The sequence below is a fragment of the Bos mutus genome, chromosome 6 (assembly GCF_027580195.1).
Source record: "Bos mutus isolate GX-2022 chromosome 6, NWIPB_WYAK_1.1, whole genome shotgun sequence".
Classification (NCBI taxonomy): domain Eukaryota; kingdom Metazoa; phylum Chordata; class Mammalia; order Artiodactyla; family Bovidae; genus Bos; species Bos mutus.
Window position 1 is genome coordinate 84,194,590 of NC_091622.1, and position 25,369 is coordinate 84,219,958.

General features: G+C 37.2%; 1 protein-coding gene across 4 annotated transcripts; it reads right to left on the reverse strand.

Moving 5' to 3' along the window:
* Nucleotides 1-3,927: 3,927 nt before the first annotated feature.
* Nucleotides 3,928-24,696, reverse strand: LOC102276699 (UDP-glucuronosyltransferase 2B31). Of its 4 annotated transcripts, none has more exons than XM_005908496.3 (6): nucleotides 23,970-24,696; nucleotides 23,221-23,369; nucleotides 11,263-11,394; nucleotides 8,075-8,162; nucleotides 7,014-7,233; nucleotides 3,928-4,207 (listed from the first exon to the last, which is right to left on the reverse strand). In XM_005908496.3, exons 1-6 carry the CDS (start codon nucleotides 24,694-24,696, stop codon nucleotides 3,928-3,930), a joined length of 1,596 nt encoding a protein of 531 aa, XP_005908558.1. The 4 variants fall into 4 exon arrangements, with proteins under 4 accessions (XP_005908558.1, XP_005908559.1, XP_014337945.2 ...); XM_005908497.3 differs by having other exon boundaries at nucleotides 23,221-23,365; nucleotides 24,218-24,687; XM_014482459.2 differs by having other exon boundaries at nucleotides 23,221-23,365; nucleotides 23,966-24,687.
* Nucleotides 24,697-25,369: the final 673 nt, after the last annotated feature.

Consider the following 25,369-nt stretch of genomic DNA (forward strand, 5'->3'; position numbering starts at 1 on the left):
TATGGACCTAACAGAAGCAGAAGATATTAAGAAAAAGTGGCAAGAAAACACAGAAGACATATGCAGAAAACATCTTCAGGACCCAGATAATCACCATGGTGTGATCACTCACCTAGAGCCAGACATCCTGGAATGTGAAGTCAAGTGGGCCTTAGAAAGCATCACTATGAACAAAGTTAGTGGAGGTGATGGAATTCCAGTTGAGCTATTTAAATCCTAAAAGATGATGCTGTGAAAGTGCTGCATTCAATATGCCAGCAAATTTGGAAAACTGAGCAGTGGCCACAGGACTGGAAAAGGTCAGTTTTCATTCCAATCCCAAAGAAAGGCATTGTCAAAGAATGCTCAAACTACCGCACAATTGCACTCATCTCACACACTAGTAAAATAATGCTCAAAATTCTCCAAGCCAGGCTCAACAGTAGGTGAACCGTGAACTTCCTGATGTTCAAGGTGGTTTTAAAAAAGGCAGAGGAACCAGAGATGAAATTGCCAATATCCGCTGGATCATGGAAAAAGCAAGAGAGTTCCAGAAAAACATCTATTTCTGCTTTATTGACTATGTCAAAGCCTTTGACTGTGTGAATCACAATAAACTGTGGGAAATTCTGAAAGAAATGGAAATATCACCCCACCTTACTTGCCTCTTTAGAAATCTGTATTCAGGTCAAGAAGCAACAGTTAGAACTAGGCATGGAACAATAGACTGGTTCCAAATAGGTAAAGGAGTACGTTAAGTTTGTGTATTTTCACCCTGCTTATTTAGCTTGTATGCAGAGTACATCATGAGAAATGCCAGGATGGATGAAACACAAGCTGGAATCAAGATTGCAGGGAGAAACATCAATAACCTCAGATACGCAGATGACACCACCCTTATGGCAGAAAGCAAAGAAGAACTAAAGAGCCTCTTGATGAAAGTGAAAGAGGAGAGTGAAAAAGTTGGTTGAAAGCTCAACATTTGGAAAACTAAGATCATGGCATCTGGTCCCATCACTTCATGGCAAATAGATGGAGAAACAGTGGAACTAGTGACAGACTTTATTTTTTGGGGACTCCAAAATCACTGCAGATGGTGACTGCAGCCATGAAATTAAAATATGCTTACTGCTTGGAAGGAAAGTTACGACCAACCTAGACAGCATATTAAAGAGCAGAGACGTTACTTTGCCAACAAATGTCCTTCTAGTTAAGGCTATGGTTTTTCTAGTAGTCATGTCTGGATGTGAGAGTTGGACTATAAAGAAAGCTTAGCACTGAAGAATTGATGCTTTTGAACTGTGGTGTTGGAGAAGACTCTTGAGAGTCCCTTGAACTGCAAGGAGATCCAACCAGTCCATTCTGAAGAAGATCAGCCCTGGGATTTCTTTGGAAGGACTGATGTTGAAGCTGAAACTCCAACACTTTGGCCATCTGATATGAAGAACTGACTCATTGGAAAAGACCCTGATGCTGAGAAAGATTGAAGGCAGGAGGACTGGGGAATGGCAGAGGGTAAGATGTTTGGATGTCATCACCAACTCAGTGGAGATGAGTTTGAGTAAACTCTGGGAGTTGGTGATGGACAGGGAGGTCTGGCGTGCTGTAGTTCATGGGGTCACAAAGTGTTGGATACAACTGAATGACTGAACCGAACTGATGCTTACATCCAAAGAGAAATCAGTCAGGAAGTTAAATTAAAACAGCTCCATCTCAAGTAAATATGTAAATAGCAGATGTAGAAAGCAATTGAAAGGGCAAAGTCTAGAACACTTCCAGATTATACAGTGTGTTTAATATTGTTTTGTCAGTCATCACACATTTAAATATTAATGTCCTTGCATAGAACATCAACTATATCTTGTAAGGGATAAAAAGTGTAAAAATAATAGCAAATGAGAGGTTCTTGTGACTGCAGCCCCTTTGACACAGAATTAGAAATAAAGTGACATTAGCAAGTTGGAGGGTTAGGAGGGTCCCAACACTTGTATCCCCCATAAAATCTACAAAAACAATAAATGCACAATTAGAAACCATTGAAAAATGTGTAGAACTAAAATTTAAATTCTCTTCATTGGAAATTCAGTGTATTCTTTAAGATTTTCCCTGTGGTATGCAAATTTACATATATTTACATATGTTTAATTTTATGTCCAAAGAAGAATGTCATGCTTATTTTTTGTAATTTTTGCAACTTTTTATTTACTTAGTAATGTGACATGGAGAGTATTCAACAATATTGTCCATAATCCATCTGTTTTCTCTCATGGCTGTATAACGCATACCTATGTTGTAGGTTAGTGTGTTTATAAACTGATAGCAATTTAAGTGCTAGTGGGAATTCAGTATATAATTATGAACCCACCTACCAATGCAGGAAACATAAAAGATGTGGGTTTAATCCCTGGGTTTGGAAAATCCCCTGGAGGAGGGCATGGCAACCCACTGCAGTATTCTTGTCTGGAGAATCTCATGGACAGGAGAGCCTGGCAGGCTACAGTTCATGGGGTGGCAAGAAGTCAGACATGACTGAAGTGACTTAGCATGCATGAACACTTGTAAGTCTTTCTGTATGAAAGATAACCAAGATGTAGAGTTGCAGTGTTAAACAGTACATTTAAATTTTATTTTCAAAGGGTATCTCCACATTATACATACAGAAAAATAGTTCTCCTATATTATTTGTTCTGAAAATTATTTTTGGAAAATAATTTGCTTTAAAAAAATTTTAAATTATGAAAATATGCATTTTCATATAGTTCCCTGTATATTAGAATTTTTTAGGTAGATAAGATTTTTAGTTAGAATTTCAATATCAAACTCTCAGAAATTAATAGAATGCATCTATAGAGAAGTAGAAGAATACAGTAGACCTTAAAATCATCATGAATCAATTCAACATATTAAGATTTATGCAATTTTTACACAACAGTAGAATACAAATTCTACTCAAGTTCCCATAGACTATAAACTAGGAGACACTGAAATATATCCAGAGACATAAGTGGCTTAGTTTCCATTTCCAAAGCACCAGTGACTTTTGTCCACTTCTACATGTCATCGGCCATTTCACTTCTGTGACTTTCTTATTCATCTTCATCTATTTTCATATTGGACTGTTTGAGTTTTTTTGGAGTTTTGGAGTAATTCTCACTATACAGTAATGACAAACGCTTTTTTTTGTTACAAGTGTTGCAGGATAGATTTCTGGAAAATTATTTAGAACTATATGTGTGGTTTAATAATATTATCTACTATGGTACCATATTAATTCTATCTTTTTTAAATATGGCAATTATGTTGAGAGGCAGTATGGAAAATTCTGTGGTACATATTTCCTATCATTCCCCAAGCATCAATTTATTTTTAAATAATTTGAATAAATTATGCCTTAGACTGATGAATGTTTGTTATATGACTTAGATGGTGGTCCTCTTGATCAATAAGACCCATTTCCTCACCTGGACCACCTTGATTATAAACTGCTTTCCTGATGTGCAATTTACAAAAGTGACTTCATATTGTTTTCATTTGATTTACCAATTTTCCATAAACTTCATGTAATTTTTGTATTTTGCCCATTGTTATCTGATTATGTAAGTCAGAGGAGGTCTAGGTTTATCATTCTAGTGTCTATGCACACCATGTGAAACACTGTTATACCATATTCAATAATTTTTTAGTAAATCTTCTGATTTAAAATAATAAATTTCAATATTTACCCATTTACTTTTATATAATTTTCATCAGCTTTCATCTTGGTATGACATTTTTCTAAATCTAAAACAGTTAAAAAATTCCTTGTAAACGAATTTTGAAAGGAGGTGCTGAACTGTGAAAAGCCATTTTGTCACAGGAAGATAGGAGCCTTTTCATAACTCCTTCCTGTTGAAATAAGCTGGAAGAATTCCACCTCTGGGGCATTACTGCTTTGGGACCCAAATACAGCTATTCCCTTTTCCTCTTCTTTCCTGTTTCAGCAAACTTTCGGCAACAGAACAGAAAACATTTTGTGATGACAAATACAGCAGTTGCCACACAGGCCAGCAGGAACCCGATCACATCCAGAGAGTGGTACTGGAACCAGGTGAGCTTGTGGGCGGCAGGTCGCAGGTACTTGGCTCCTTTGTGGCGCATGACAAATTCAATCCAGAAGACTGCTCGGTCAAGGGGCTTCATAGGCTGATCACGTTGAATGGTTGATAACCACATAGCATTCCGTTTATACCTGAAGGAAAATCAAAGAGACATCAATTTATAGAATGAACTATAAAAGTTAAATATGTGAAATTTCCATGCAGAGAGAGGAAATGAGTGCCACATAGAGTGGAAGAACGATTGATTGTTTTTCTAAGAGATAATTATAGAGATCTAAGTTCGTCGGCCTGGAGAAGGAAATGGCAACCCACTCCAGTGTTCTTGGTGGAGAATTTCATGGATGGAGAATCCTGGCAGGCTACAGTCCATGGGGTCGCAAAGACCTGGATATGACTAAGCAACTGAACACAGGCACAGGAGCTTATGGGCTTGAATTTGTTGAATGCATAGAATTTCAAGCTATGAAGAAAAGAGAAGACAAGAGAGAAGTGTCTGTAGCTTGAGAATGGAGTAAGTTAAATTGTGAAGGTGAAAAGAAAAGAAATACATGACTTGAGCTATCCAGTAAGGAATTGTGAAGAGATCTGGCAGAAAAGCTTTGAAACACTATCATAATCCAGAGATAAGAGGTAAATACATCATGAGCTTCAGAGACATGGCCAGATAGCACTGGCCAGGAGTTGGTGTTGACCTTATATTAGTGAAGCAGTGGTTAAAGTGTGGAAATGAATTGCCTTCGTTTGAATTCTGACTCTGACACTTACCTTGCTGCCTGCTTTTTAAACTCCATTTCTTAGTTTTTCATTGTTAAATGGAATGCATAGCAATAGTATCCTATCTGATTATTTGGAGGAATAATATATTGATCCTTAGATGTATTATTAGTATACAGTAGACTGAGTAAATTTTTCCTAATATTATTGTTGTTTTCCTTGCTAGTTATTTTAGAATACAGAGTGTGCCAAACATTTCACCCTCAGACTTTCGAGTTTTATTTGTTTTTATTGTTGAAATGATGATGGACTAACAGACAAGGAAAGAGGAATAAAGCGATATGATGCATGAACTTTTATAAATAACAGTGTGGTAACAATGGAGGTAACTTCTCTCCCTGTTCTGTAAAAAACTCAGGGGGAGCATTGGGTGTTTGAGAAGAGGGTAGTAGTTCAGAAATACTTTTAATAGAGTAGGGAAAGTTTATAATGAAGAAGTTACTTAATATGTATAATGGACTTAGTACAATGTGTACCATATCATAAATAGTCAATATATATCAAGCAGTACATTATCTTTCTTTATTGACGCTAGCTTTGCTGGTGCCGCTTACTGCTGCTGCTGCTGCTAAGTCGCTTCAGTCGTGTCCGACTCTGTGCGACCCCATAGATGGCAGCCTGCCAGGCTCCACCGTCCCTGGGATTCTCCAGGCAAGAACACTGGAGTGGGTTGTCATTTCCTTCTCCAATGCATCAAAGTGAAAAGTGAAAGTCAAGTCGCTCAGTCATGTCTGACTCTTAGCGACCCCATGGATTGCAGCCTACCAAGCTCCTCCGTCCATGGGATTCTCCAGGCAAGAGTACTGGAGTGGGGTGCCATTGCCTTCTCCGGATGCTAGCTTTACATTATTAAAAATTAAAAAATACACGAAGATACTAGAGAGAGTTACTTTTACATAAAACTGCCTACTGAAACATATATTTCTTTTAAAAATAAAGAAACTATTCTTCTAATGGCAGACATTTAGTGTAATATTTGTGCTAAAATTAAATAACACTGTTTTTAAAGCACAAATGTCCATTGTGCTATTATTGCCAATATAGTCTCAAAATGTTTTTTTCCAAAGTCATCATGAAACAAAAGGGGGAAAATACATACATCATATTTATGATATTAGTAGTAATAATATTACTCAAGTTAAACCATGAAACAATTTGAAAACAAAATGTTTCTGGTTTCAGAAAATTTGGTTTTTACATAGGAATATCCCAACTTGTCTTTTCAAAGTCAATTACTTTTTGATTTTACAGTTCTTCAAAACAAGACAAAAACAACCTAAAGAAGAACTAAGAATGTACCTATATTTGGGCTTCCCAGGTGGCACTGGTGGTAAAAAATAGTCTCAAAATAGTTGTAATTAGATAGTTCTAGATGTTTATCTTTCATCTTTTATGGAAAAAATATTAGCACAGAAAATTTGAAAAGTGCTCAATGTAATGAGAATTTGAGATGGATCATGTCATGGTGATTTACTAAAATTAGACCATTTTAGAAGAGTCTAATGGAGAAGGCAATGGTACCGCACTCCAGTACTCTTGACTGGAGGATCGCATGAGCAGAGGAACCTGGTGGGGTGCAGTCCATGGGGTTGCGAAGAGTAGGACATGACTGAGCGACTTCACTTTCACTTTTTCACTGTCATGCATTGGAGAAGGAAATGGCAACCCACTCCAGTGTTCTTGCCTGGAGAATCCCAGGGACAGGGGATCCTGGTGGGCTGCCCTCTATTGGGTCACACAGAGTCGGACACGACTGAAGTGACATAGCAGCAGCAGCAGCAGCAGCAGCAGCAGAAGAGTCTAAAACATTTGCGGAATTCATATGCTGAAGGAAAGTTGTAAGTGTGCAGATGAGTGCTTAAAGAGTTCATGGTTTCCTACTTTAACTTTGTTCTCAGTGCTTCCTCCTAATCCTTGTTACCACCTAGGGATTCTTCTCATTCTAATGAGGAGCTCTTTCAAAATTTCTCTACAATCCTTAAGCCTCTGACAAACCCTAAAGCCACTGAAAACACACAATGTGATCCAATAGGTTACTAATGACTATTTTCAAAGCATTGAGCAAATCTTACTGAAGACTCCTTGCTGCCTCTTGTGTCTTCCTATGAGAACGCCTCTAGAAATAATATGTAGTAAAACATATATGTGTATATATATACTCACGAAGGATTGTTAATGACTTGCTTCAGTGCATTGAGGAAATCTGTTTTTGACATTGTTTCCAAGTTCAATCTGACAGCTGCTCCTTTGGCCTTCACTCGGTTGATGTTATCAGGTTGCTCAGCAAACAAAGGAAGGCCCACCATAGGGACCCCGTGGTAGATAGCCTCATAAATGCCATTGGTTCCACCGTGAGTTATAAAGGCCTTGGTTTTTGGATGACCTAGGATTGTGTGAATTTCAGTAAAATTATTAATTAAAAGTCTTAAAAATGAGAAAAGGGCATTAGAAGACACTGAAAGAAAGCAATGTTTGTTTGTTTGTTTGTTTAATATCACCCTTGATTACACACAGGAAACTGCATTTAAATAGCTTTTGGAACTCAGTGCAAGAATCCACTAAGTCTGCTGGAGAGGTAAGTGAAGACTTCATGAAAGAAGTACTTCACCTTTTGAATGTCATAAACGAATTCAAGATCAGCAGGTGAATAGCTTGAAAGAATATTCTGCGTAAAATAAAGCGGATGAACAAAAATACCAGAGGAGGGCATGTCAGAAATATATTCTCTTAAAGAAACAGTAAAGTCATTCAGTCCGATAGAAAGGGTGACAAGGCCACAGGAAGGGTAATGGTAGTTGTACTGGAACCAGAGGAAGGAAAATCTACATTACCATAAAATGTGTAATTGCCTCAAGGAAATGATTGCAGAATTTTTCCTACAGAAAATGAAGGGTCATTGGTAATAAAAAAGGAGCCGGTATTTTTCAGTGGATCTTAATATCCCTACGGGGGGGAAAAGATAGAGAATTCAAAGACAGAACAACCATCTCTGAAGTTATTTAAAAGTTCATGGCTCGAAATGATTACAGCTAAAATAAGACATTTTGATTCTAAGGGACATCTCTATGTTTAATAAAGTGACAATTGCTATATTTTCTATTTTCACCTAGAGCTGGAAATAAAAATAAAGGAGTAAAGAATACTTGGTAAGTTTGTTTCCTGTTGAAGTACGATCACCCTGCTCAGCTGTTACCCATGCTTTCAATTGTTCTACCAAGTCTCACCAAGAAGGTCATTCTGGGGGACCCACTTATACAGCCGAGTATTGGGTCCTAAGGTGTCTGGTTTCTTGCCATCATATCTCCATAAAACCTGTTAAAGAAAATATTCCGTAAGTTGAACTTCAAATTTATAGGGATAGAATTCTAAAGAGACTGAAGACAACTAGTTAAAAGTCTTCCATATGGAAGACTTTTCATATGGAATTTGTCATATTCCATATGAAATGTCATATTCCATATGATATTCAGTTGAAGCTGAAAGTCCAATACCTTGGCCCCCTGATGTGAAGAACTGATTCTTTAGAAAAGACCCTGATGCTGGGAAAGATTGAAGGCAGGAGAAGAAGGGGACGACAGAGCATGAGATGGTTGGATGGCATCACTGACTCAATGGACTTGAGTTTGAGTAGCCTCTGGGAGTTGGTGATAGACAGGGAAGCCTGGTGTGCTGCAGTCCATGGGGTCGCAGAGTCAGACACAACTGAGTGACTGAGCTGAACTGAACTGATGACAGTTAAGGAAACAAGGACATGACCTCTTAAGTAATGATATTTACTAATACACTGCCATCAATAGGAAGAACCACATTTTATGAACTTATTCAACCAGGTGTGGTATGCACTAATGACTGATGCCATAAAGAAATGAGATCTTGAATAGCAAATTTATATATTTAAGAAATTGCTATTGGTCTCCATTCTATTAAAAAAAGTGGCAAATCATTAATAACATACATTTATTTGCTTTATTTCATACACTAGCTCTTATTTTAAAATTTAATTGTCTCTTACTGATTCCTTTTAGATTCATAGTAGGGACTTTACTTATATACACTTACTCATATAGCTTAAGTAATTTTTACTAGAGTTTTATATCTTTTGGTTTACAAAAAGGAATACATTTAATCAGCCACTTATTACAATTAATATTTCTGCTTATTTAGTAATTTATTAATAGCAAGTAATGGCAACCCACTCCACTACTCTTGCCTGGGGAATCCCATGGATGGAGGAGCCTGGTAGGCTGCAGTCCATGGGGTCGCGAAGAGTCAGACACGACTGAGCAACTTCACTTTCACTTTTCGCTTTCATGCATTGGAGAAGGAAATGGCAACCCACTCCAGTGTTCTTGCCTGGAGAATCCCAGGGACGGGGGAGCCTGGTAGGCTGCTGTCTCTGGGGTCGCACAGAGTCAGACACGACTGATGCAACTTAGCAGAGAGAATTAATGCTGTTTAGGAGATAGCTTCTTTTAGATTACAAATTGTTAAACACTACTTCTAAGAAAAGTGTCTATTAGCAATTTTTGACATGAATCCAGTGTATTACCACTTTTCTAGGTTAGGAAATTCTTTAAATTTAGAAAAGAAAAGCCTGTCAGCAATTTGTAACTATTAATAACAAAACAGCTGTTGGTAAAGTTCAAAAACTGTGGTGCTAAATTAGTACCAAGCAATCTTTATAAACTGGATTATAATTTTTAGTTGTTTAACTTCTATTTGCTATGTGAATGTAAAGTAGGTTTCCAGCAAAAAATTAGCATGTGTAGTTAGGAGAATACTACGATCGATATCAGATAGTAAACTAAAAAAGAAGTTCACAAACATCCAAAGACCCTTGGTGTATTTTATACATTAGAAAATAAGTTACTGCTATATTTTATGGAGAAGGAGGCAGCTGATCCTTTTCCATGGCAGTCTTTCTCATGCTTGACTCCTTCTTACAGCCTCTTTTCTTTCCTCAATTTAGAATAGTAATAGAAGCAGAGTCCATTAAGGACCAGACTTTACAGTGCACCAGGTTCATCCAAAGGGCAGGACCCCACCTTCACCCTTTTCCTTTGCTCTTCCTGCCTCAGACTTTGGCAGGACCCAGTCAACCATCAGAGAAGGCGATGGCACCCCACTCCAGTACTTTTGCCTGGAAAATCCCTTGGACGGAGGAGCCTGATAGGCTGCAGCCCATGGGTCGCTAAGAGTTGGCACGACTGAGCGACTTCACTTTCACTTTTCACTTTCATGCGTTGGAGAAGGAAATGGCAACCCACTCCAGTGTTCTTGCCTGGAGAATCCCAGGGACGGGGGAGCCTAGTGGATTGCCGTCTATGGGGTCGCACAGAGTCGTACACGGCTGAAACGACTTAGCAGCAGTAGCAGCAGTCAATCAAGGAGGCTGATGTTTCTCTTTCTCTGAATCACTGTGGCTATACGGATATCTGGCAGCAGATTGCGGTTCCCTGACCATCCTTTCTCTGTGTAGCAACCAGAAAAGGACACTGAAGAGGGCTGTTTCAACATTTAGGACAAAGAAAGGGGTTGGGATTTCCTGGCAGGTAGAAATTGCATGGCACATTGCAGGTTTTTGTCAATATTGCTTAACATTATTGTATTATTGGGTCTTCCCTGGTGGCTTAGATGGTAAAGAGCCTGCCTGCAGTGTGGGAGACCTGGGTTTGATCTCTGGGTTGGGAAGATCCCCTCAAGAAGGAAATGGCAACCCATTCCATTATTCTTGCCTGGAAAATCCCATGGACAGAGGAGTCTGGCTACAGTCTACGGGTTTGCAAAGAGTCGGTATTATGCCTACTGTTAAAATTTAACCTCTGAGAACACCTGTATATGTATACTGTGTCCTCAGGAGCCCTTCAAGGTAAAGGAGTAAACTACATAACAGAATGTGAGATTTCTTTTCCTGCCTACAACACTATTATAATACCAAAATTCATACTACATCTCTTAAATATATCTCTTTTTGATTACAATGTAAGTCCAAAGTTATTGTCAATCAAAAACACTCTGTATACCACTTTAGCATCTGCCATGTATATTTTGTTTTTTTATAAATATCTCAGATAAGTTGGAGCTATCATAGTAGTTTACCTTTCTTGCAAAAGTTTTCTGTAATTAGACCTTTTATAGAGTTTAACGGACTCATTAGTTGCTGTTGTCATTCAGTTACTAAGCTGTGTCCAATGCTTTGCGACCCCATGGACTGTAGCCCACCGGGCTCCTCTGTCCATGCGGTTTTCCAGGCAAGAATACTGGAGTGGCTTGCCATTTCCTTATCCAAGCGATCTTCCCAACCCAAGGATCAAGCCTGAGTCTCCTGCATTGACAGGCATACTCTTATACTGAGCCACCAGGGAAGCCCAACTTGTTAAATAGTTGTCCACTATTAAGTTACTGTGTGTACCTTTTGTGGAATCTGGGCAAGAGCTGATGCAATCATATTGGCTCTTTCTTCTGTCACGTTAGTGACCATTGACCCCAAAGTAAACACCACAATACCATTTTCTCCAGAGCTCTGCACAAACTCTTCCATTTCCTGTGAAAAAAGCATTTGCTCCATCACAAAAGAGCAACAGCATAGCAAACATTAACTGAAGGATGGCTACAAACACTATAATTAGGAATTATTGGTGACTTTTCAAAAAAAGTGGTAAAATATACGTAAGATAAAATTTACCATCTTCATCATTTCTAAGTGTATAGTTCAGTAGTGTTAAATATATTTGTCTTGTGGAACCAATCTCCAGACATTTTTCATCTGGCAAAACTAGAAGTCTATGTCCATTAAGAAGCACCATTTCTTCTTTGCCCAGCCCCTGGAGACCTTCATTCTACTCTAGTTTCTACAAACTTGAGAGTCTAGCAATCTCATAAAAACTGAATTGTATAGTATTTGTATTTTTGTGATGGATTATTTCACTTTGCCTAAGGTTCATCCATGTTTTGCCTTGTTTCATATTTCCTTTTAAAGGCTGAGTAATATTTCATTGTTTGCAGACACATTTTGTTTTTTTTTTGCTTTATCTGTTGATGGATGCTTGGGTTTCTTCAACCTCTTGACTCTTGTGAATAGTGCTTTCATGAACATGGTGTGTAAATATCTCATCCTAATTTCATAACTAATTTCAATTTTTTATATATATCCCCAGAAGGAGAATTGTTGACCTCTATGGTAATTCTATGTTTTATTTCTTGAGGAATCTCCATAGCATTTTCATTAATGGCTCTCTTTTAAACAGATGTTATCCCTGAGATCCTTGGGAAGGAGATATGTAATATGAGGTTAATTTCTTCTAATATGTGTATTTGTGCAAATGTGTATGTGTGTAAAAGCAAGAAAAAGACAGTAGTGAGGAGATACTATTAAACAATGCTACACTCAGATTCTTCATCAATAATGTTATTGATTACTAACATAGATTATTGGAAAGATTTGCTTCCTTTGTGCCTCAGCTGGCAAAGAATCTGCTTGCAATGTGGGAGACCTGAATTCGATCCCTCAGTTGGGAAGATCCCCTGAAGAAGGGAACGGCAACCCACTCCAGTAATCTGGCCCGGAGAATTCCATGGACTGTGTAGTCCACAGGGTCACAGAGAAAGAATTGGACACAACTGAGCAACTTTCAGTTTCACTTTTTGCTTCATCTTATTTATTATTATAATCCTACTAAATCACTTATTTATTCCATACATTCTGGTGAGTTATTTTAGTTTCATCATTTGTATTTTATTTCCCTGACTATTAGTACTAAGAAGAAGTTATGATTCTAATAACTTTCTCATTCTTTCAGCTCTATAATCCTTATACCTCAACTTAAACTTTGCCAATATTTCCCAGACTCTCTCTCTAAATTACTAATCACTGACAATGAGGAGTCTGGCATTGCTGTTTGTATGTTCTACGAAAGAGTCCTGAGTCCTATATGTAAAACCCAGAGATATATCTGTGTATTTATATATATATTTGAGTGATCATATTGCTGAATTTGTTTCAGTTCAGTTCAGTCGCTCAGTCATGTCCGACTCTTTGCAACTCCATGAACCGCAGCATGCCAGGTCTCCCTGTCCATCACCAACTCCCAGAGTCCATCCAAACCTATGTCCATTGAGTCGGTGATGCTATCGAACCATCTCATCTTCTGTCGTCCCCTTCTCCTCCTGCCTTCAGTCTTTCCCAGCATCAGGGTCTTTTGTTTACACTTTCTTAATGTCACAGTAGGATGTACTATGTGTAACTTCTGTGAACTTGTGGTTCACATCAAACTAAATAAAGCTCCTGGTGAAGCTGTATTTGCTGGAATTGTTTTAGAGTTATTTTGTTGAGTAACCCCAGATCCTCACCAATTAAAAATAATTTTGTCACTAATATACTAGAATAAATCCACATTGCTCAATGTACTCTCCTAAAAAAATTGTACGCTTGGAATTGTATCAGAATTATTTTGTCTTGTAGTCCTTCACACTTTCCAATGTAAAATTTTTATCTTCTATATTAGAATAATTCCACATTCCTCATTGTACTCTATTACAAAAAAAATGCAGAGAAATTTTCCTGAATAGCTAGTGAAAATGATGTACATATCTTTTAAACTTCTTTCCTTTTTTTCTGTTTTCAATTTACTATTTTTTTCTTCTGGAGAATAATGACTCAACCCTTCCATCATAAAATGTATATTTTTTGACCCTACTTATGATCATAAAATATTTTTTTAACCTATTTTTAACAGAAAAAAAAAGACAATGGAATCTTTTTTCAAACTTTAACCTTGCAGATTACATTGTGTAGAGAATTCTTTAAAAATGTAATTTCACCCTGATGATATCAGTCTCAATATGAACTTCAGTGGACTTTCCTATGACTCACTTGTGTGTGCATGCTCAGTTGCCTCAGTCATGTCCGATTCTTCACAACCCTGTAAGACTGTAACCTACTAGTCTCCTGTCCATGGGATTCTCCAGGCAAGAATACTGGACTGGGTTGCCATGCCTTCCTCCAGGGAATCTTCCTGACCCATGGATATAACCCACATCTCCTTTGGCACCTGCATTGCAGGTGGATTCTTTACCACTGAGCCATCAGGAATGACTGACTCACATGGTACATCCAGGTCATATGTATATTTCTAGTGACCTTTAGCAGTATTTAAAGTTATGTGTCTTCAGTATTTTGTTTCATTGTCTTACTATTCAAAGCTCATTTTTCTCTGCTCTGGAAGATGCATCCCTATCATATTGTAATACAGCCTTTCTTTAAAAATTAATCACAGATGTGGACTGATTATTCTCCTTCTCTGACATCTTTATGAAAATAACACAAGCAGTAATCCAAGTCTATGCCCCAACCAGTAATGCTGAAGAAGCTGAAGTTGAAAGGTTCTATGAAGACCTACAAGACCTTTAAGAACTAACACCCAAAAAAGATGTCCTTTTCATTATAGGGGACTGGAATGCAAAAGTAGGAAGTCAAGAAACACCTGGAGTAACAGGCAAATTTGGCCCTGGAGTACGGAATGAAGCAGGGCAAAGACTGATAGAGTTTTGCCAAGAGAAAACACTGGTCATAACAAACACCCTCTTCCAACAACATAAGAGAAGACTCTATACGTGGACATCACCAGATGGTCAACACCGAAATCAGATTGATTATATTCTTTGCAGCCAAAGATGGAGAAACTCTATACAGTCAGCAAAAACAAGACCAGGAGCTGACTGTGGCTCAGACCATGAACTCCTTATTGCCAAATTCAGACTTAAATTGAAGAAAGTAGGGAAAACCACTAGACCATTCAGGTATGACCTAAATCAAATCCCTTATGATTACACAGTGTAAGTGAGAAATAGATTTAAGGGCCTAGATCTGATAGATAGAGTGCCTGATGAACTATGGAATGAGGTTCGTGACATTATACAGGAGAGAGGGATCAAGACCATTCCCATGGAAAAGAAAGGCAAAAAAGCAAAAAGGGTGTCTGGGGAGGCCTTACAAATAGCTGTGAAAAGAAGAGAAGTGAAAAGCAAAGGAGAAAAGGAAAGATATAAACATCTGAATGCAGAGTTCCAAAGAATAGCAAGAAGAGATAAGAAAGTCTTCTTCAGCAATCAATGCAAAGAAATAGAGGAAAACAACAGAATGGGAAAGACTAGAGATCTCTTCAAGAAAATCAGAGATACCAAAGGAATATTTCATGCAAAGATGAGCTCAATAAAGGACAGAAATGGTATGGACAGAACAGAAGCAGAAGATACTAAGAAGAGATGGCAAGAATACACAGAAGAACTGTACAAAAAAGATCTTCATGACCAAGATAATCACGATGGTGTGATCACTGACCTAGAGCCAGACATTCTGGAATGTTAAGTCAAGTGGGCCTTAGAAAGCATCACTATGAACAAAGCTAGTGGAGGTGATGGAATTCCAGTTGAGCTATTCCAAATCCTGAAAGATGATGCTGTGAAAGTGCTGCACTCAATATGCCAGCAAATTTGGAAAACTCAGGAGTGTCCACAGGACTGGAAAAGGTCAGTTTTCATTCCAATCCCAAAAAAAGGCAATACCAAAGAATGCTCAAACTACCACACAATTGCACTCCTCTTACATGCTAGTAAAGTAATGCTCAAAATTCTCTAAGCCAGGCTTCAGCAATATGTGAACCATGAACTTCCTGATGTTCAAGCTGGTTTTAGAAAAGGCAGAGGAACCAGAGATCAAATTGCCAACATCCACTGGATCATGGGAAAAGCAAGAGAGTTCCAGAAAAACATCTATTTCTGCTTTATTGACTATGCCAAAGCCTTTGACTTTGTGGATCACAATAAACTGTGGACATGTCTGAAAGAGATGGGAATACCAGACCAACTGACCTGCCTCTTGAGAAATTTGTATGCAGGTCAGGAAGCAACAGTTAGAACTGGACATGGAACAACAGACTGGTTCCAAATAGGAAAAGGAGTTCGTCAAGGCTGTATATTGTCATCCTGTTTATTTAACTTATATGCAGAGTACATCATGAGAAACGCTGGACTGGAAGAAACACAAGCTGGAATCAAGATTGCCGGGAGAAATCTCAATAACCTCAGATATGCAGATGACACCACCCTTATGGCAGAAAGTGAAGAACTAAAAAGCCTCTTGATGAAAGTGAAAGTGGAGAGTGAAAAAGTTGGCTTAAAGCTCAACATTCAGAAAACGAAGATCATGGCATCCGGTCCCATCACTTCATGGGAAATAGATGGGGAAACAGTGGAAACAGTGTCAGACTTTATTTTTTGGGGCTCCAAAATCACTACAGATGGTGACTGCAGCCATGAAATTAAAAGACTCTTACTCCTTGGAAGGAATGTTATGACCAACCTAGATAGCATATTCAAAAGCAGAGACATTACTTTGCCAAAAAGGTTCATCTAGTCAAGGCTATGGTTTTTCCTGTGGTCATGTATGGATGTGAGAGTTGGACTGTGAAGAAGACTGAGCGCCAAAGAATTGATGCTTTTGAACTGTGGTGTTGGAGAAGACTCTTGAGAGTCTCGGACTGCAAGGAGATCCAGGCAGTCCATTCTGAAGGAGATCAGCCCTGGGATTTCTTTGGAAGGAATGATGCAGAGGCTGAAACTCCAGTACTTTGGCCACCTCATGCGAAGAGTTGACTCATTGGAAAAGACTCTGATGCTGGGAGGGATTGGGGGCAGGAGGAGAAGGGTGCGACAGAGGATGAGATGGCTGGATGGCATCACTGACTTGATGGACGTGAGTCTGAGTGAACTCCGGGAGTTGGTGATGGACAGGGAGGCCTGGCGTGCTGCGATTCATGGGGTCGCAAAGAGTCAGACACGACTGAGCGACTGATCTGATCTGATCTGATGGCAAAAGCAAGAGAGAAGGCAATGGCACCCCACTCCAGTACTCTTGCCTGGAAAATCCTATGGACGGAGGAGCCTGGTGGGCTTCCGTCTATGGGGTCGCACAGAGTCGGACACGACTGAAGCGACTTAGCAGCAGTAGCAGCAGCATGGCAAAAGCATGCAAAATACAAAAAGTTATAAAAATGAAATAAGGTATACTACTGAGTAGGGATATCCTTATTTTAAAATTCATGCACTTTTTTAGAAGAATAAAATATATTTGACATAAAGCATTATGGAACTTAAGACATAATGATTTGATACATTTATATATTGTAATAGGTTTGCCATTTTAATGATAGTTTACATCTTCATAATGTTACATAATTATATTTTCTTTTTTTGTGGGTGTAATAACTAAGATCTAGTCTCAGCATGCTTGATGATTATAATATTGTTGTCTACAATCACTGTTCTGTACCTTATGTCTATAGCACTTATTTACTCTGAGATGCAAGTTTGTACCCTTAAAAGCATCTCTTTATTTCTCCCAGCCCTTAGCCCCTGGTAACCACTACCATATTACTCTCCTTTATTAAAAGTCTGACCTTTTTAAGTTTCCTCAAACAAGGGATTGGTGTGTGTGCTTAGTCACTCAGTCGTGTCCGACTCTTTGCAATCCCATGGGCTGTAGCCTGCCAGGCTCCTCTGCACGTGGGAATTCTCCAGGCAAGAATACTGGAGTGGGTTTCCATGCCCTCCTCGTACAAGGGATATCATACAGTATTGGTCTTTGTCTTTTCAAAAAGATAAACAAAAATGACAAACTTTAGCTAGACTAACAAAAGAAAGAAGAAGACTCATAAATAAAATTAGAAATGAAAGAGAAGACATTAAACTAAAATCACAAAAATACATAAGGTCATAAGATACTGCTGTGTAGAATTATACACCAACAAATTATGTACCACAAAGAATAGATAAAGTCCTAGAAATACATAATATGTCAAGGCAGAATCAGGAAGAATTAGAAAATCTGAATAATTATAATGAGTAAAGATACTGAACCAGTAATCAAAAATTTCCCAACACAGAAAACACCAGGACTAGAAGACTTCACTGACACATTCTATAAAATATTAATATTTACTGTTGTTCTTGAGTCACTAAGTTGTGTCTGACTCTTTGTGACTCCATGGCCAGTAGCATGCCAGGCTACATGGGGTTTTCCAGTCAAGAATACTGAAATGGATTGTCATTTCCTTCTCCAGGGGATCTTCCCAGATCAGGGATTGAAACTGTGTCCCCTGCTTTGGCAGGCAAATTCTTTACCACTGAGCCAACAGGGAAACCAAATTATACATTCTTTTTTTCCTCCCTATTTGTGTATGTATTATAAATTCTCAACGATCTTAGTTTAACTTAGAATAAAATTTATTTCCTGGTCCATAGGTCCTGGTCCTTAGAAGTATATGAATTTCAGAATTTGGAGGAAAGAATTCTGAAAATTTTGGAGGAATTTGATGCTGGTGACAATTAAAATCTAAAAAAAAAAAAAACTACAATGTTCCTTCAAGGTCAGGGAACTGCATCCACCATGTCACACATGGAAATGGTCATCACTGCATTGTTGTCCAAGCTCTTTAACTCGGAGATCCCCATGGCCACACTGACTTCTGAGCCCATTCTCAGCTCTTCCTTGGAGGCCACAAGCAAAGTTATATCAACAAGGGGAAAGACTATATGACCAAAAATGCCCCCCACCCAAAGGGTTCTCTCCTAAGATAATTTTCCCAGGCTTTATAAATGGCTTCTAAATTGCAGGGTTCTTTCTTATTTTGGGTTCTAGGAACCCTAGGTATCCACTGGTTGGAACTCGAGGGTTCTTAAACTCCCCTGGGGTAGGGACATTTAACATGCATATGTGTGATTTTTTTTTTCTTCTACTGAAGTATAAACATTATCAGAATCAAAATAATATTAAAGGAAGATTTTCATCTCTGTACATCAAAGAACTGTAAGTACCATTAGTTCAAATATGGTTGATGAAAATTGTATGAAACTTATCGTGAAGTCTTTCATTAGAAAAGACAGTAAGTTAATATCAGTTTTGCTTTTTCAACCTGAATCTCTTTAGTTCTCCCAGCTGATTCACTTGTCAAGTCTTTTAGGAGTTGCACGGTTACATTTCAGAGACTGCTTAAACAGTATGGACCTCATTTTATAAACAATAATATGATTATCTGAAGAAAATATGAATTTCTCCTCCAAATATGTCTATGTAAACTTGTAATATGGAGAAGGCAATGGCACCCCACTCCAGTACTCTTGACGGAAAATCCCATGGACGGAGGAGTCTGGTAGGCTGCAGACCATGGGGTCACGAAGAGTCGGACATGACTGAGCGACTTCACTTTCACTTTTCCCTTTTATGCATTGGAGAAGGAAATGGCAACCCACTCCAGTGTTCTTGCCTGGAGAATCCCAGGGACGAGGGAGCCTGGTGGGCCGCCGTCTATGGGGTCGCACAGATTCGGACACGACTGAAGCGACCTAGCAGCAGCAAACTTGTAATATAGTTTAAAAAGCCAAAGAGAGGAAAGTAGTAATTCTGAGACTATGAAGCTTCATAGAGACTAAAGTGGGATCTCTGTCAGTCCCTCATTCAGACACATCCCCACATAGCATGAAGCTCATCAGTACTTACTCCAAGGGTTGAGAATCACTGCTTCAAAAACTTTTCCTAAAAAATTAAACAGGAGAGAAGGAACATTTCTAAACTCATTCTACAAGGCCAATATTACACCTTGATATCAAATACAAAAGGACATTCTAAGTAAAGGAAACTATATGCCAATATCCAGGGTAAATATATATGCAAAAATTTTCATCCAAATATCAGGAAACCAAATTCAGCAGCACATTAAAAAAATTATATACCATGACCAAGTGGAATTTATCCATAGGATGCAAAGATGGTTCAACATCCAAATCAATAGATGTAATACATTGCATTAATACAATAAAAGATAAAATAACTTGATTATCTCAAGAGATGGAGAATAACATTTGACAAGATAACATCCTGTCCTGATAAAACCTCCTATATATTGGGTGTAGAAAGACCTCAACATAATAAAGACCATATATGGTAAACTCAAAGCTAACATGATCAACAATGAAAATTTGAAAACTTTTTCTCTAAGATCAGGAACAAGACATGGATGGCCTCTCACACTCATTCAACATAGTATTAGAAGTCCTAGCTAGAGCAAGGAGGCAAGACAAAAAGATAAAAGGTATCCAAATCAGAAAAGAAGAAGTAAAATCGTCATTCTTTTTTTTTTTTTTTTTGGTGGATGACATAATTTTTTTGTACAGATAATCCCAGAGGTTCAACTAAAAACCTGAACTAGTCAACACATTCAGTAAAGTTATAGTATAAAAAATCAACATACAGAAATTAGTTGCATTTTTCTATGCTAATAATGAAACATCTAAAAAAATTATGCTATTTACTATATGATCCAAGATAATAAAATAACTAGAAATAAACTTAACCAATGAAGTGAAAACTCTGCACGGTTATAAGCCTTTGTTGGAAGAAATAGCAGAAAAAACAAATAAATGGAAAAACATCATGTATTCATGGATCATAAGAGATAATACTATTGAAATATCCACACTACTCGATGCCAGCCAGAGCATCACACCTACCAATTTCAAATTATACTACAAAGCTGTAATATTTAAGACAATATGCTATTGGCCTAAAGATAGACAAATAGAACAGTGAAAGAGAATGCAGGGTCCAGAATTAAAACAGCATTTATAGTCAATATTTCACAAGGAAGACAAGAACACCTAATTGGGAAATGTTAGTCTATTCTTTGTCTTCTGAGAAAACTAAGCACTTGCAAAAAAGTGAAAGGAGATCCCTATTGTACACATTTCACAAAAATGAATCAAAGACTTCACATAAGACTAGACAGCATAGTAGTCTTTAAAAAAAAAGTGGAGAGAAGCTTCCTTAATATTGGTTTTGAAAATGATTTTTTTGAATATGACACCAAAATCATGATAGAAGAAAAAAATCAATGATAGGACTATATCAAACTCAAAAGCTTCTTCACAGCAAAAGAGACAATCAACACAATGAAAGTACAAGCTACAGAATGGGAGAAAAGTTTTTCAAATCACATACTGAATGAGGAATTGATATCAAAACTATTGATGCATTTTGCCAAAAGTCAATTCTTTCAAAGGAAATGAAAATTTCTGAGAACCTAATAATTAATAGAAAAGTTATTGTTTGAAGGAATAATTTTCTATATGATGAAATCCTCACAATAATTGACTTGGATTCAAATCTTGCTTTACAACTTAATAGCAACAGCTACATTTACTGATTATTATCATTATCCTACTGTTCATCTTTCCTTGTCATTCTCCCTTTCCTTCTAACCTCCCTTCTTACTAACACTATCATGTTCCTGAAATGAGAATGGTGAAATCTTTCAAAATACATGGTTAGGTAGTGAAGAACTGTCACTAATCTTATTTCAGCCTTTAGACACTATGAAAATTACCATAGATAACTCAAACAATTTGCAATCCAAAGAGTTTTCCCTTTGAAAAAGATATCAGTTTAATTTTTCCACCAATAATGAGTAGACTAAAGAATCTCTTAAGAGATCACAAAATAGTTTGCTGAAGATTATTTGCTTCCTATTTAAGTTTTAGCTACATTAAAAACTAATCATTTTAATTTATAACAAATTATATTCTTGCTTTCCTTCATTAGAAATAGAGCCCTATGAACTGAAGAAATTTTATAATTGGACAGTTTTCAGATTCAAGTGGCACAAATTATTTGGTCTTTATCATAATCTGCAGAATTTATGATTCCTATATAGGCAGTGTGCATTTTCTCTGTGTTCATTCTGTCAGGCAGCTATGATGTTGAGACCTACACTCCTTAAGAGAGCTTTGCTGAGGTTTTTGTATAAGGTCAGGGTAAGCAGAAAACACTTGGCCTAATAGACGAAGTTATTCCTTTTATGCTGTAAGCTATAAAACCCTGGGATTTCAAATGAGGACTGGTTTAAAAGCTGATGTGAAGGCAAGGAAATGTTGTATTTGACTGCAAAAATTGTTAGGGCATACATTTATGTTGTCAAAGAATAATTTTCATTTTGTCTAGAGCACAGGTGAACAGAAAATAATTCTAGCTTTTCATCTTGCTCATTTAATTACTGAAACCTTAAGAAATTCTTAATATTAAAATCTTAAATTGTTATTAAATTATATTTTATTTAAATTTTATTAAATTACTTTTATTAACTTAATTTTTTTCTAAAAAAAAATTAAAAATTTATTTTTAAATCACTTCATGGGATATCTGCTTTCTAGGAATTTACTGGAGAGCATAATCTTGATGCGTTAGGAAACCAGTCTTGATTCAATTAGGAATTAAATCCAGGTGGCTGGCACACATTGTGTTATTGATAGTATGTAATAGCAGCAAAAAAACAATACTTAATATTTCTTCTAGGCCACTGAGTTTGTGTCAGGGACATTTTGGATGCTTCATATGTACAGTTTTTTTCCCCACAAGAACAATATGAGGTTGGTACTATTATCATGATTTAGTGTGGTCATATCTTTTCCGTCCTTGTTTCCTGTATTTCATAGCAACTTGCTAAATGGTGTCCCTTTCTACTCTTCCCCCTTTACAATCCAACCCAGTGACTATATCCTATATAGGTTTTTTTTTTTTTTAATGTGATCAAATCTCTCCCTTGACCCTTTTAAAGTTCTACCTAACACCTTTACTAGATGCTTCAAACTCCTCATAATTCTCTGTCTCCAACTTACCTCTTCAGCATCATCTGACTCTTTACTGAGCCTCTTCCTCTTTTGATGAAACTTGGACTTCTTGGCCACTATTATTACTACTCAACCTGCTTTCCTTTTGTATCCACTTCTGCCCTTATACCTTCAATTATTCCTGAATATCCTTTGGATCTCACCTTAATTATTAATGACTCAGAGATATTTCTGTGATTGCTGTTAGATGTTTCCTTATCATTGTGGTCTTTCCATATTGTAAAAATTAATACACAAGTTTTATTACTTGTCTGTATTCTGTTTTTCCAGGTAGAGCATCAAGTGGCAGAAACTGGGTCTCTACCATTTCTCTGCATATTATCACTTACTTTTGAAATATGCTAGTCACTTTATAATTATTTTTAATGAGTGTCTGATGCTTTATTATGCATTAAATGATGAAATCATAATTTAACTGACATATTCTCAAAATCTCTCAGGTATCTCTCTTTTATTCTGTAATGTTAACGAAATTCAGATACTTGTGTTGGTGTGGAATATGAGTTTCTAATTGGAAGTCACTTTAGTTTCCTACATCACTCTCACTGTAATTAAACATTATAAATAAAGAATGCAAAATTATTCCTACTGAAAATGCAAAGTTAAAGAAGCACAACAGAGAAGAGTAGGTGACCTTAGGCAGAGGTTTGGCAGGTTTGCAGTGGAGGCCTCCAATAAATTCAACATTTGGTAGTAGTGGGCAAGGATATTCAAAATCCCAGTAGGATCGAAAGAGCCAAAATTCAGCTTTTCCCATTGTCTCTAATAATGTAGTTGGTCTCCCTGGAAGGAAGGAAAAAAAAAAAAAACAAGACTCAGATCAAATGAGAATATTGCCATATATATATATATATTAGGTAAGTTTTATAAAAGAGATTGGGGGAATGATGTAGCCAAAGATGTTTGAATATTTCTATTCTTTGATAAAGCAAATATATATGTGTGTGTATAATATATATTAAACATAAAATGTCTGAAAACTGAACTATATAAATAAAAAAAAATTAATGCTACCTGGAAGCTTGTGTTACAAATATGTGTGTAACTCTTCAATCTACATGTCTTCATTTATTAAGACATTTTATGAATTTTCTAGTGACTTTTTTCAAGTTAAAAAAGTTTAGTAAGATGGATATACAATTGTTTAGAGAAGTCCTAAGTGTTTCAATCTGTGGTTTATGACTTTCTGGAGTGTCCTGTACTAGTAATGGACCACAGGATTATATCTTACCCTATCATGTAATGTTTCTATACATTTTATGAGATTGATGGAACATTTTATATTTTCTTTTCATCATTTTACTTATAATAGACAAATTTCTGTTTGTCTTTTATTCCAAGGAAAATTAGGACTTTATGCCATCAACTAAAAACCTGACTTACCTAGTACTTCACTGTAAAACTGGTCCCACTTCTTCTCATTTAACATCTGGAAGTAAAAGTCAAAATAAAGTACATATATCATATTTTTGACCCTCTCCATGAATGTCATGTGATCACTTAATTCAGACAATATAACAGGTACGTAGGATGGTGAGTATGGGAGTTTCCCACTCTTCCTTTCAATTGAATAACCGGGAGTGAAGCGGACACTGTACACTAAAGGTACTTTAAATATCTCAGCCAGCAGCTCTCCACAGGGTCCAACGGTATCTGCAAGGACAACATCAAACCTTGATTCATGTAGTTTTGTCATAAATTTCTTGTTTGAAATAAGTTCTTTACAGATCTTTAGAGTAAGATCAGAATATTCATCAAATAAGCTTTGCAGTAACAAAGGAAATGTCCAAAATGAATTTGTCAGGTCTGTCCAGTTCCCGACAAAATTCTTCAAAGCATCCTCAAAATCATCTTTAGTTAAAGATACTGAGAAATTCTCAAATTTGATGGCAGATGGTTTGTTGGGATCAATCAAAATGGAAGCTGAAGATGTCAAAACAGTCACCTCATGACCCCTCATGACAAGTTCATCCAGAATTATCTTCATATTCATCCAGTGACTATATTCTACTGGCCACACCAGCACCTTTCCACAACTCCCAGAGCTAAAGTAACAAGTCAGCTGTAGCAGCAGCAGAAGCAAGAGCCGTTTCATAGCCATCATGTTCATATGCAGTACTTCTTTAAAATAACTGTATCTGGCAGCTCAAGCTCATAGCCAAAGAGAAATCAGTCTGGAAGTTAAATTATAACTCCTCCATTTCAAGTAAATACATGATATGAACGGTCAGCAGGTGTGGAGAGCAGCAAAAGGGCAAAGTGTAGAACACTTCCAGATGAGTGTGTTTAATGTTTTGCCAGTGCTATTACTCATCTAAAAGTCAAGGATCTTGTACAACAAATTCACTATATTATGTAAGAGATAAGACTCGTGTAGAAACAGTAGGAATGAGAGGCACTTTTGTCTGCAGTCTCCTTGACACAGAATTTGAAATAAGGTGACATCTTCAAGATGGAGGGCTAGGAGGTCCCAACACTTGTATCCCTCACAAAAACAACAAAAATAATAAATGAACAAGTACAAACCAATGTAAATTATTTGGGGAAAGTTCTATTATAATGATGAAGGAGTAGAAACCCTGAAGAGGGCAAAGCAAAAACTGAAGATGTCCATGTAAAAAACCATGGGAATGATTTTACATACATAGCAACATCCTTCAGTTCAGACCAGCTTGGCAGCATTAAGGATCCCTCCATCAGGATCTTCCCCATGGAGAGAAAGAGAGCAGGAGAATTCCAAAGAGCATCACCTCTGTAAGCATCTGCAGCCTTTGTTACTGAGG

Bases quoted from the DNA above. Each gene is read 5' to 3' on its own strand.
- LOC102276699 (XM_005908496.3), bottom strand. From the start codon at position 24,696: ATGAACATGATGGCTATGAAACGGCTCTTGCTTCTGCTGCTGCTACAG. The intron at 23,370-23,969 runs GTAAGTCAGGTT...CCTTCCTTCCAG, and splicing joins GTTTTACAGTGAAGTACTAG to GGAGACCAACTACATTATTA. The intron at 11,395-23,220 runs GTCACCTACTCT...CTTTTTTCACAG, and splicing joins CTGCCAAACCTCTGCCTAAG to GAAATGGAAGAGTTTGTGCA.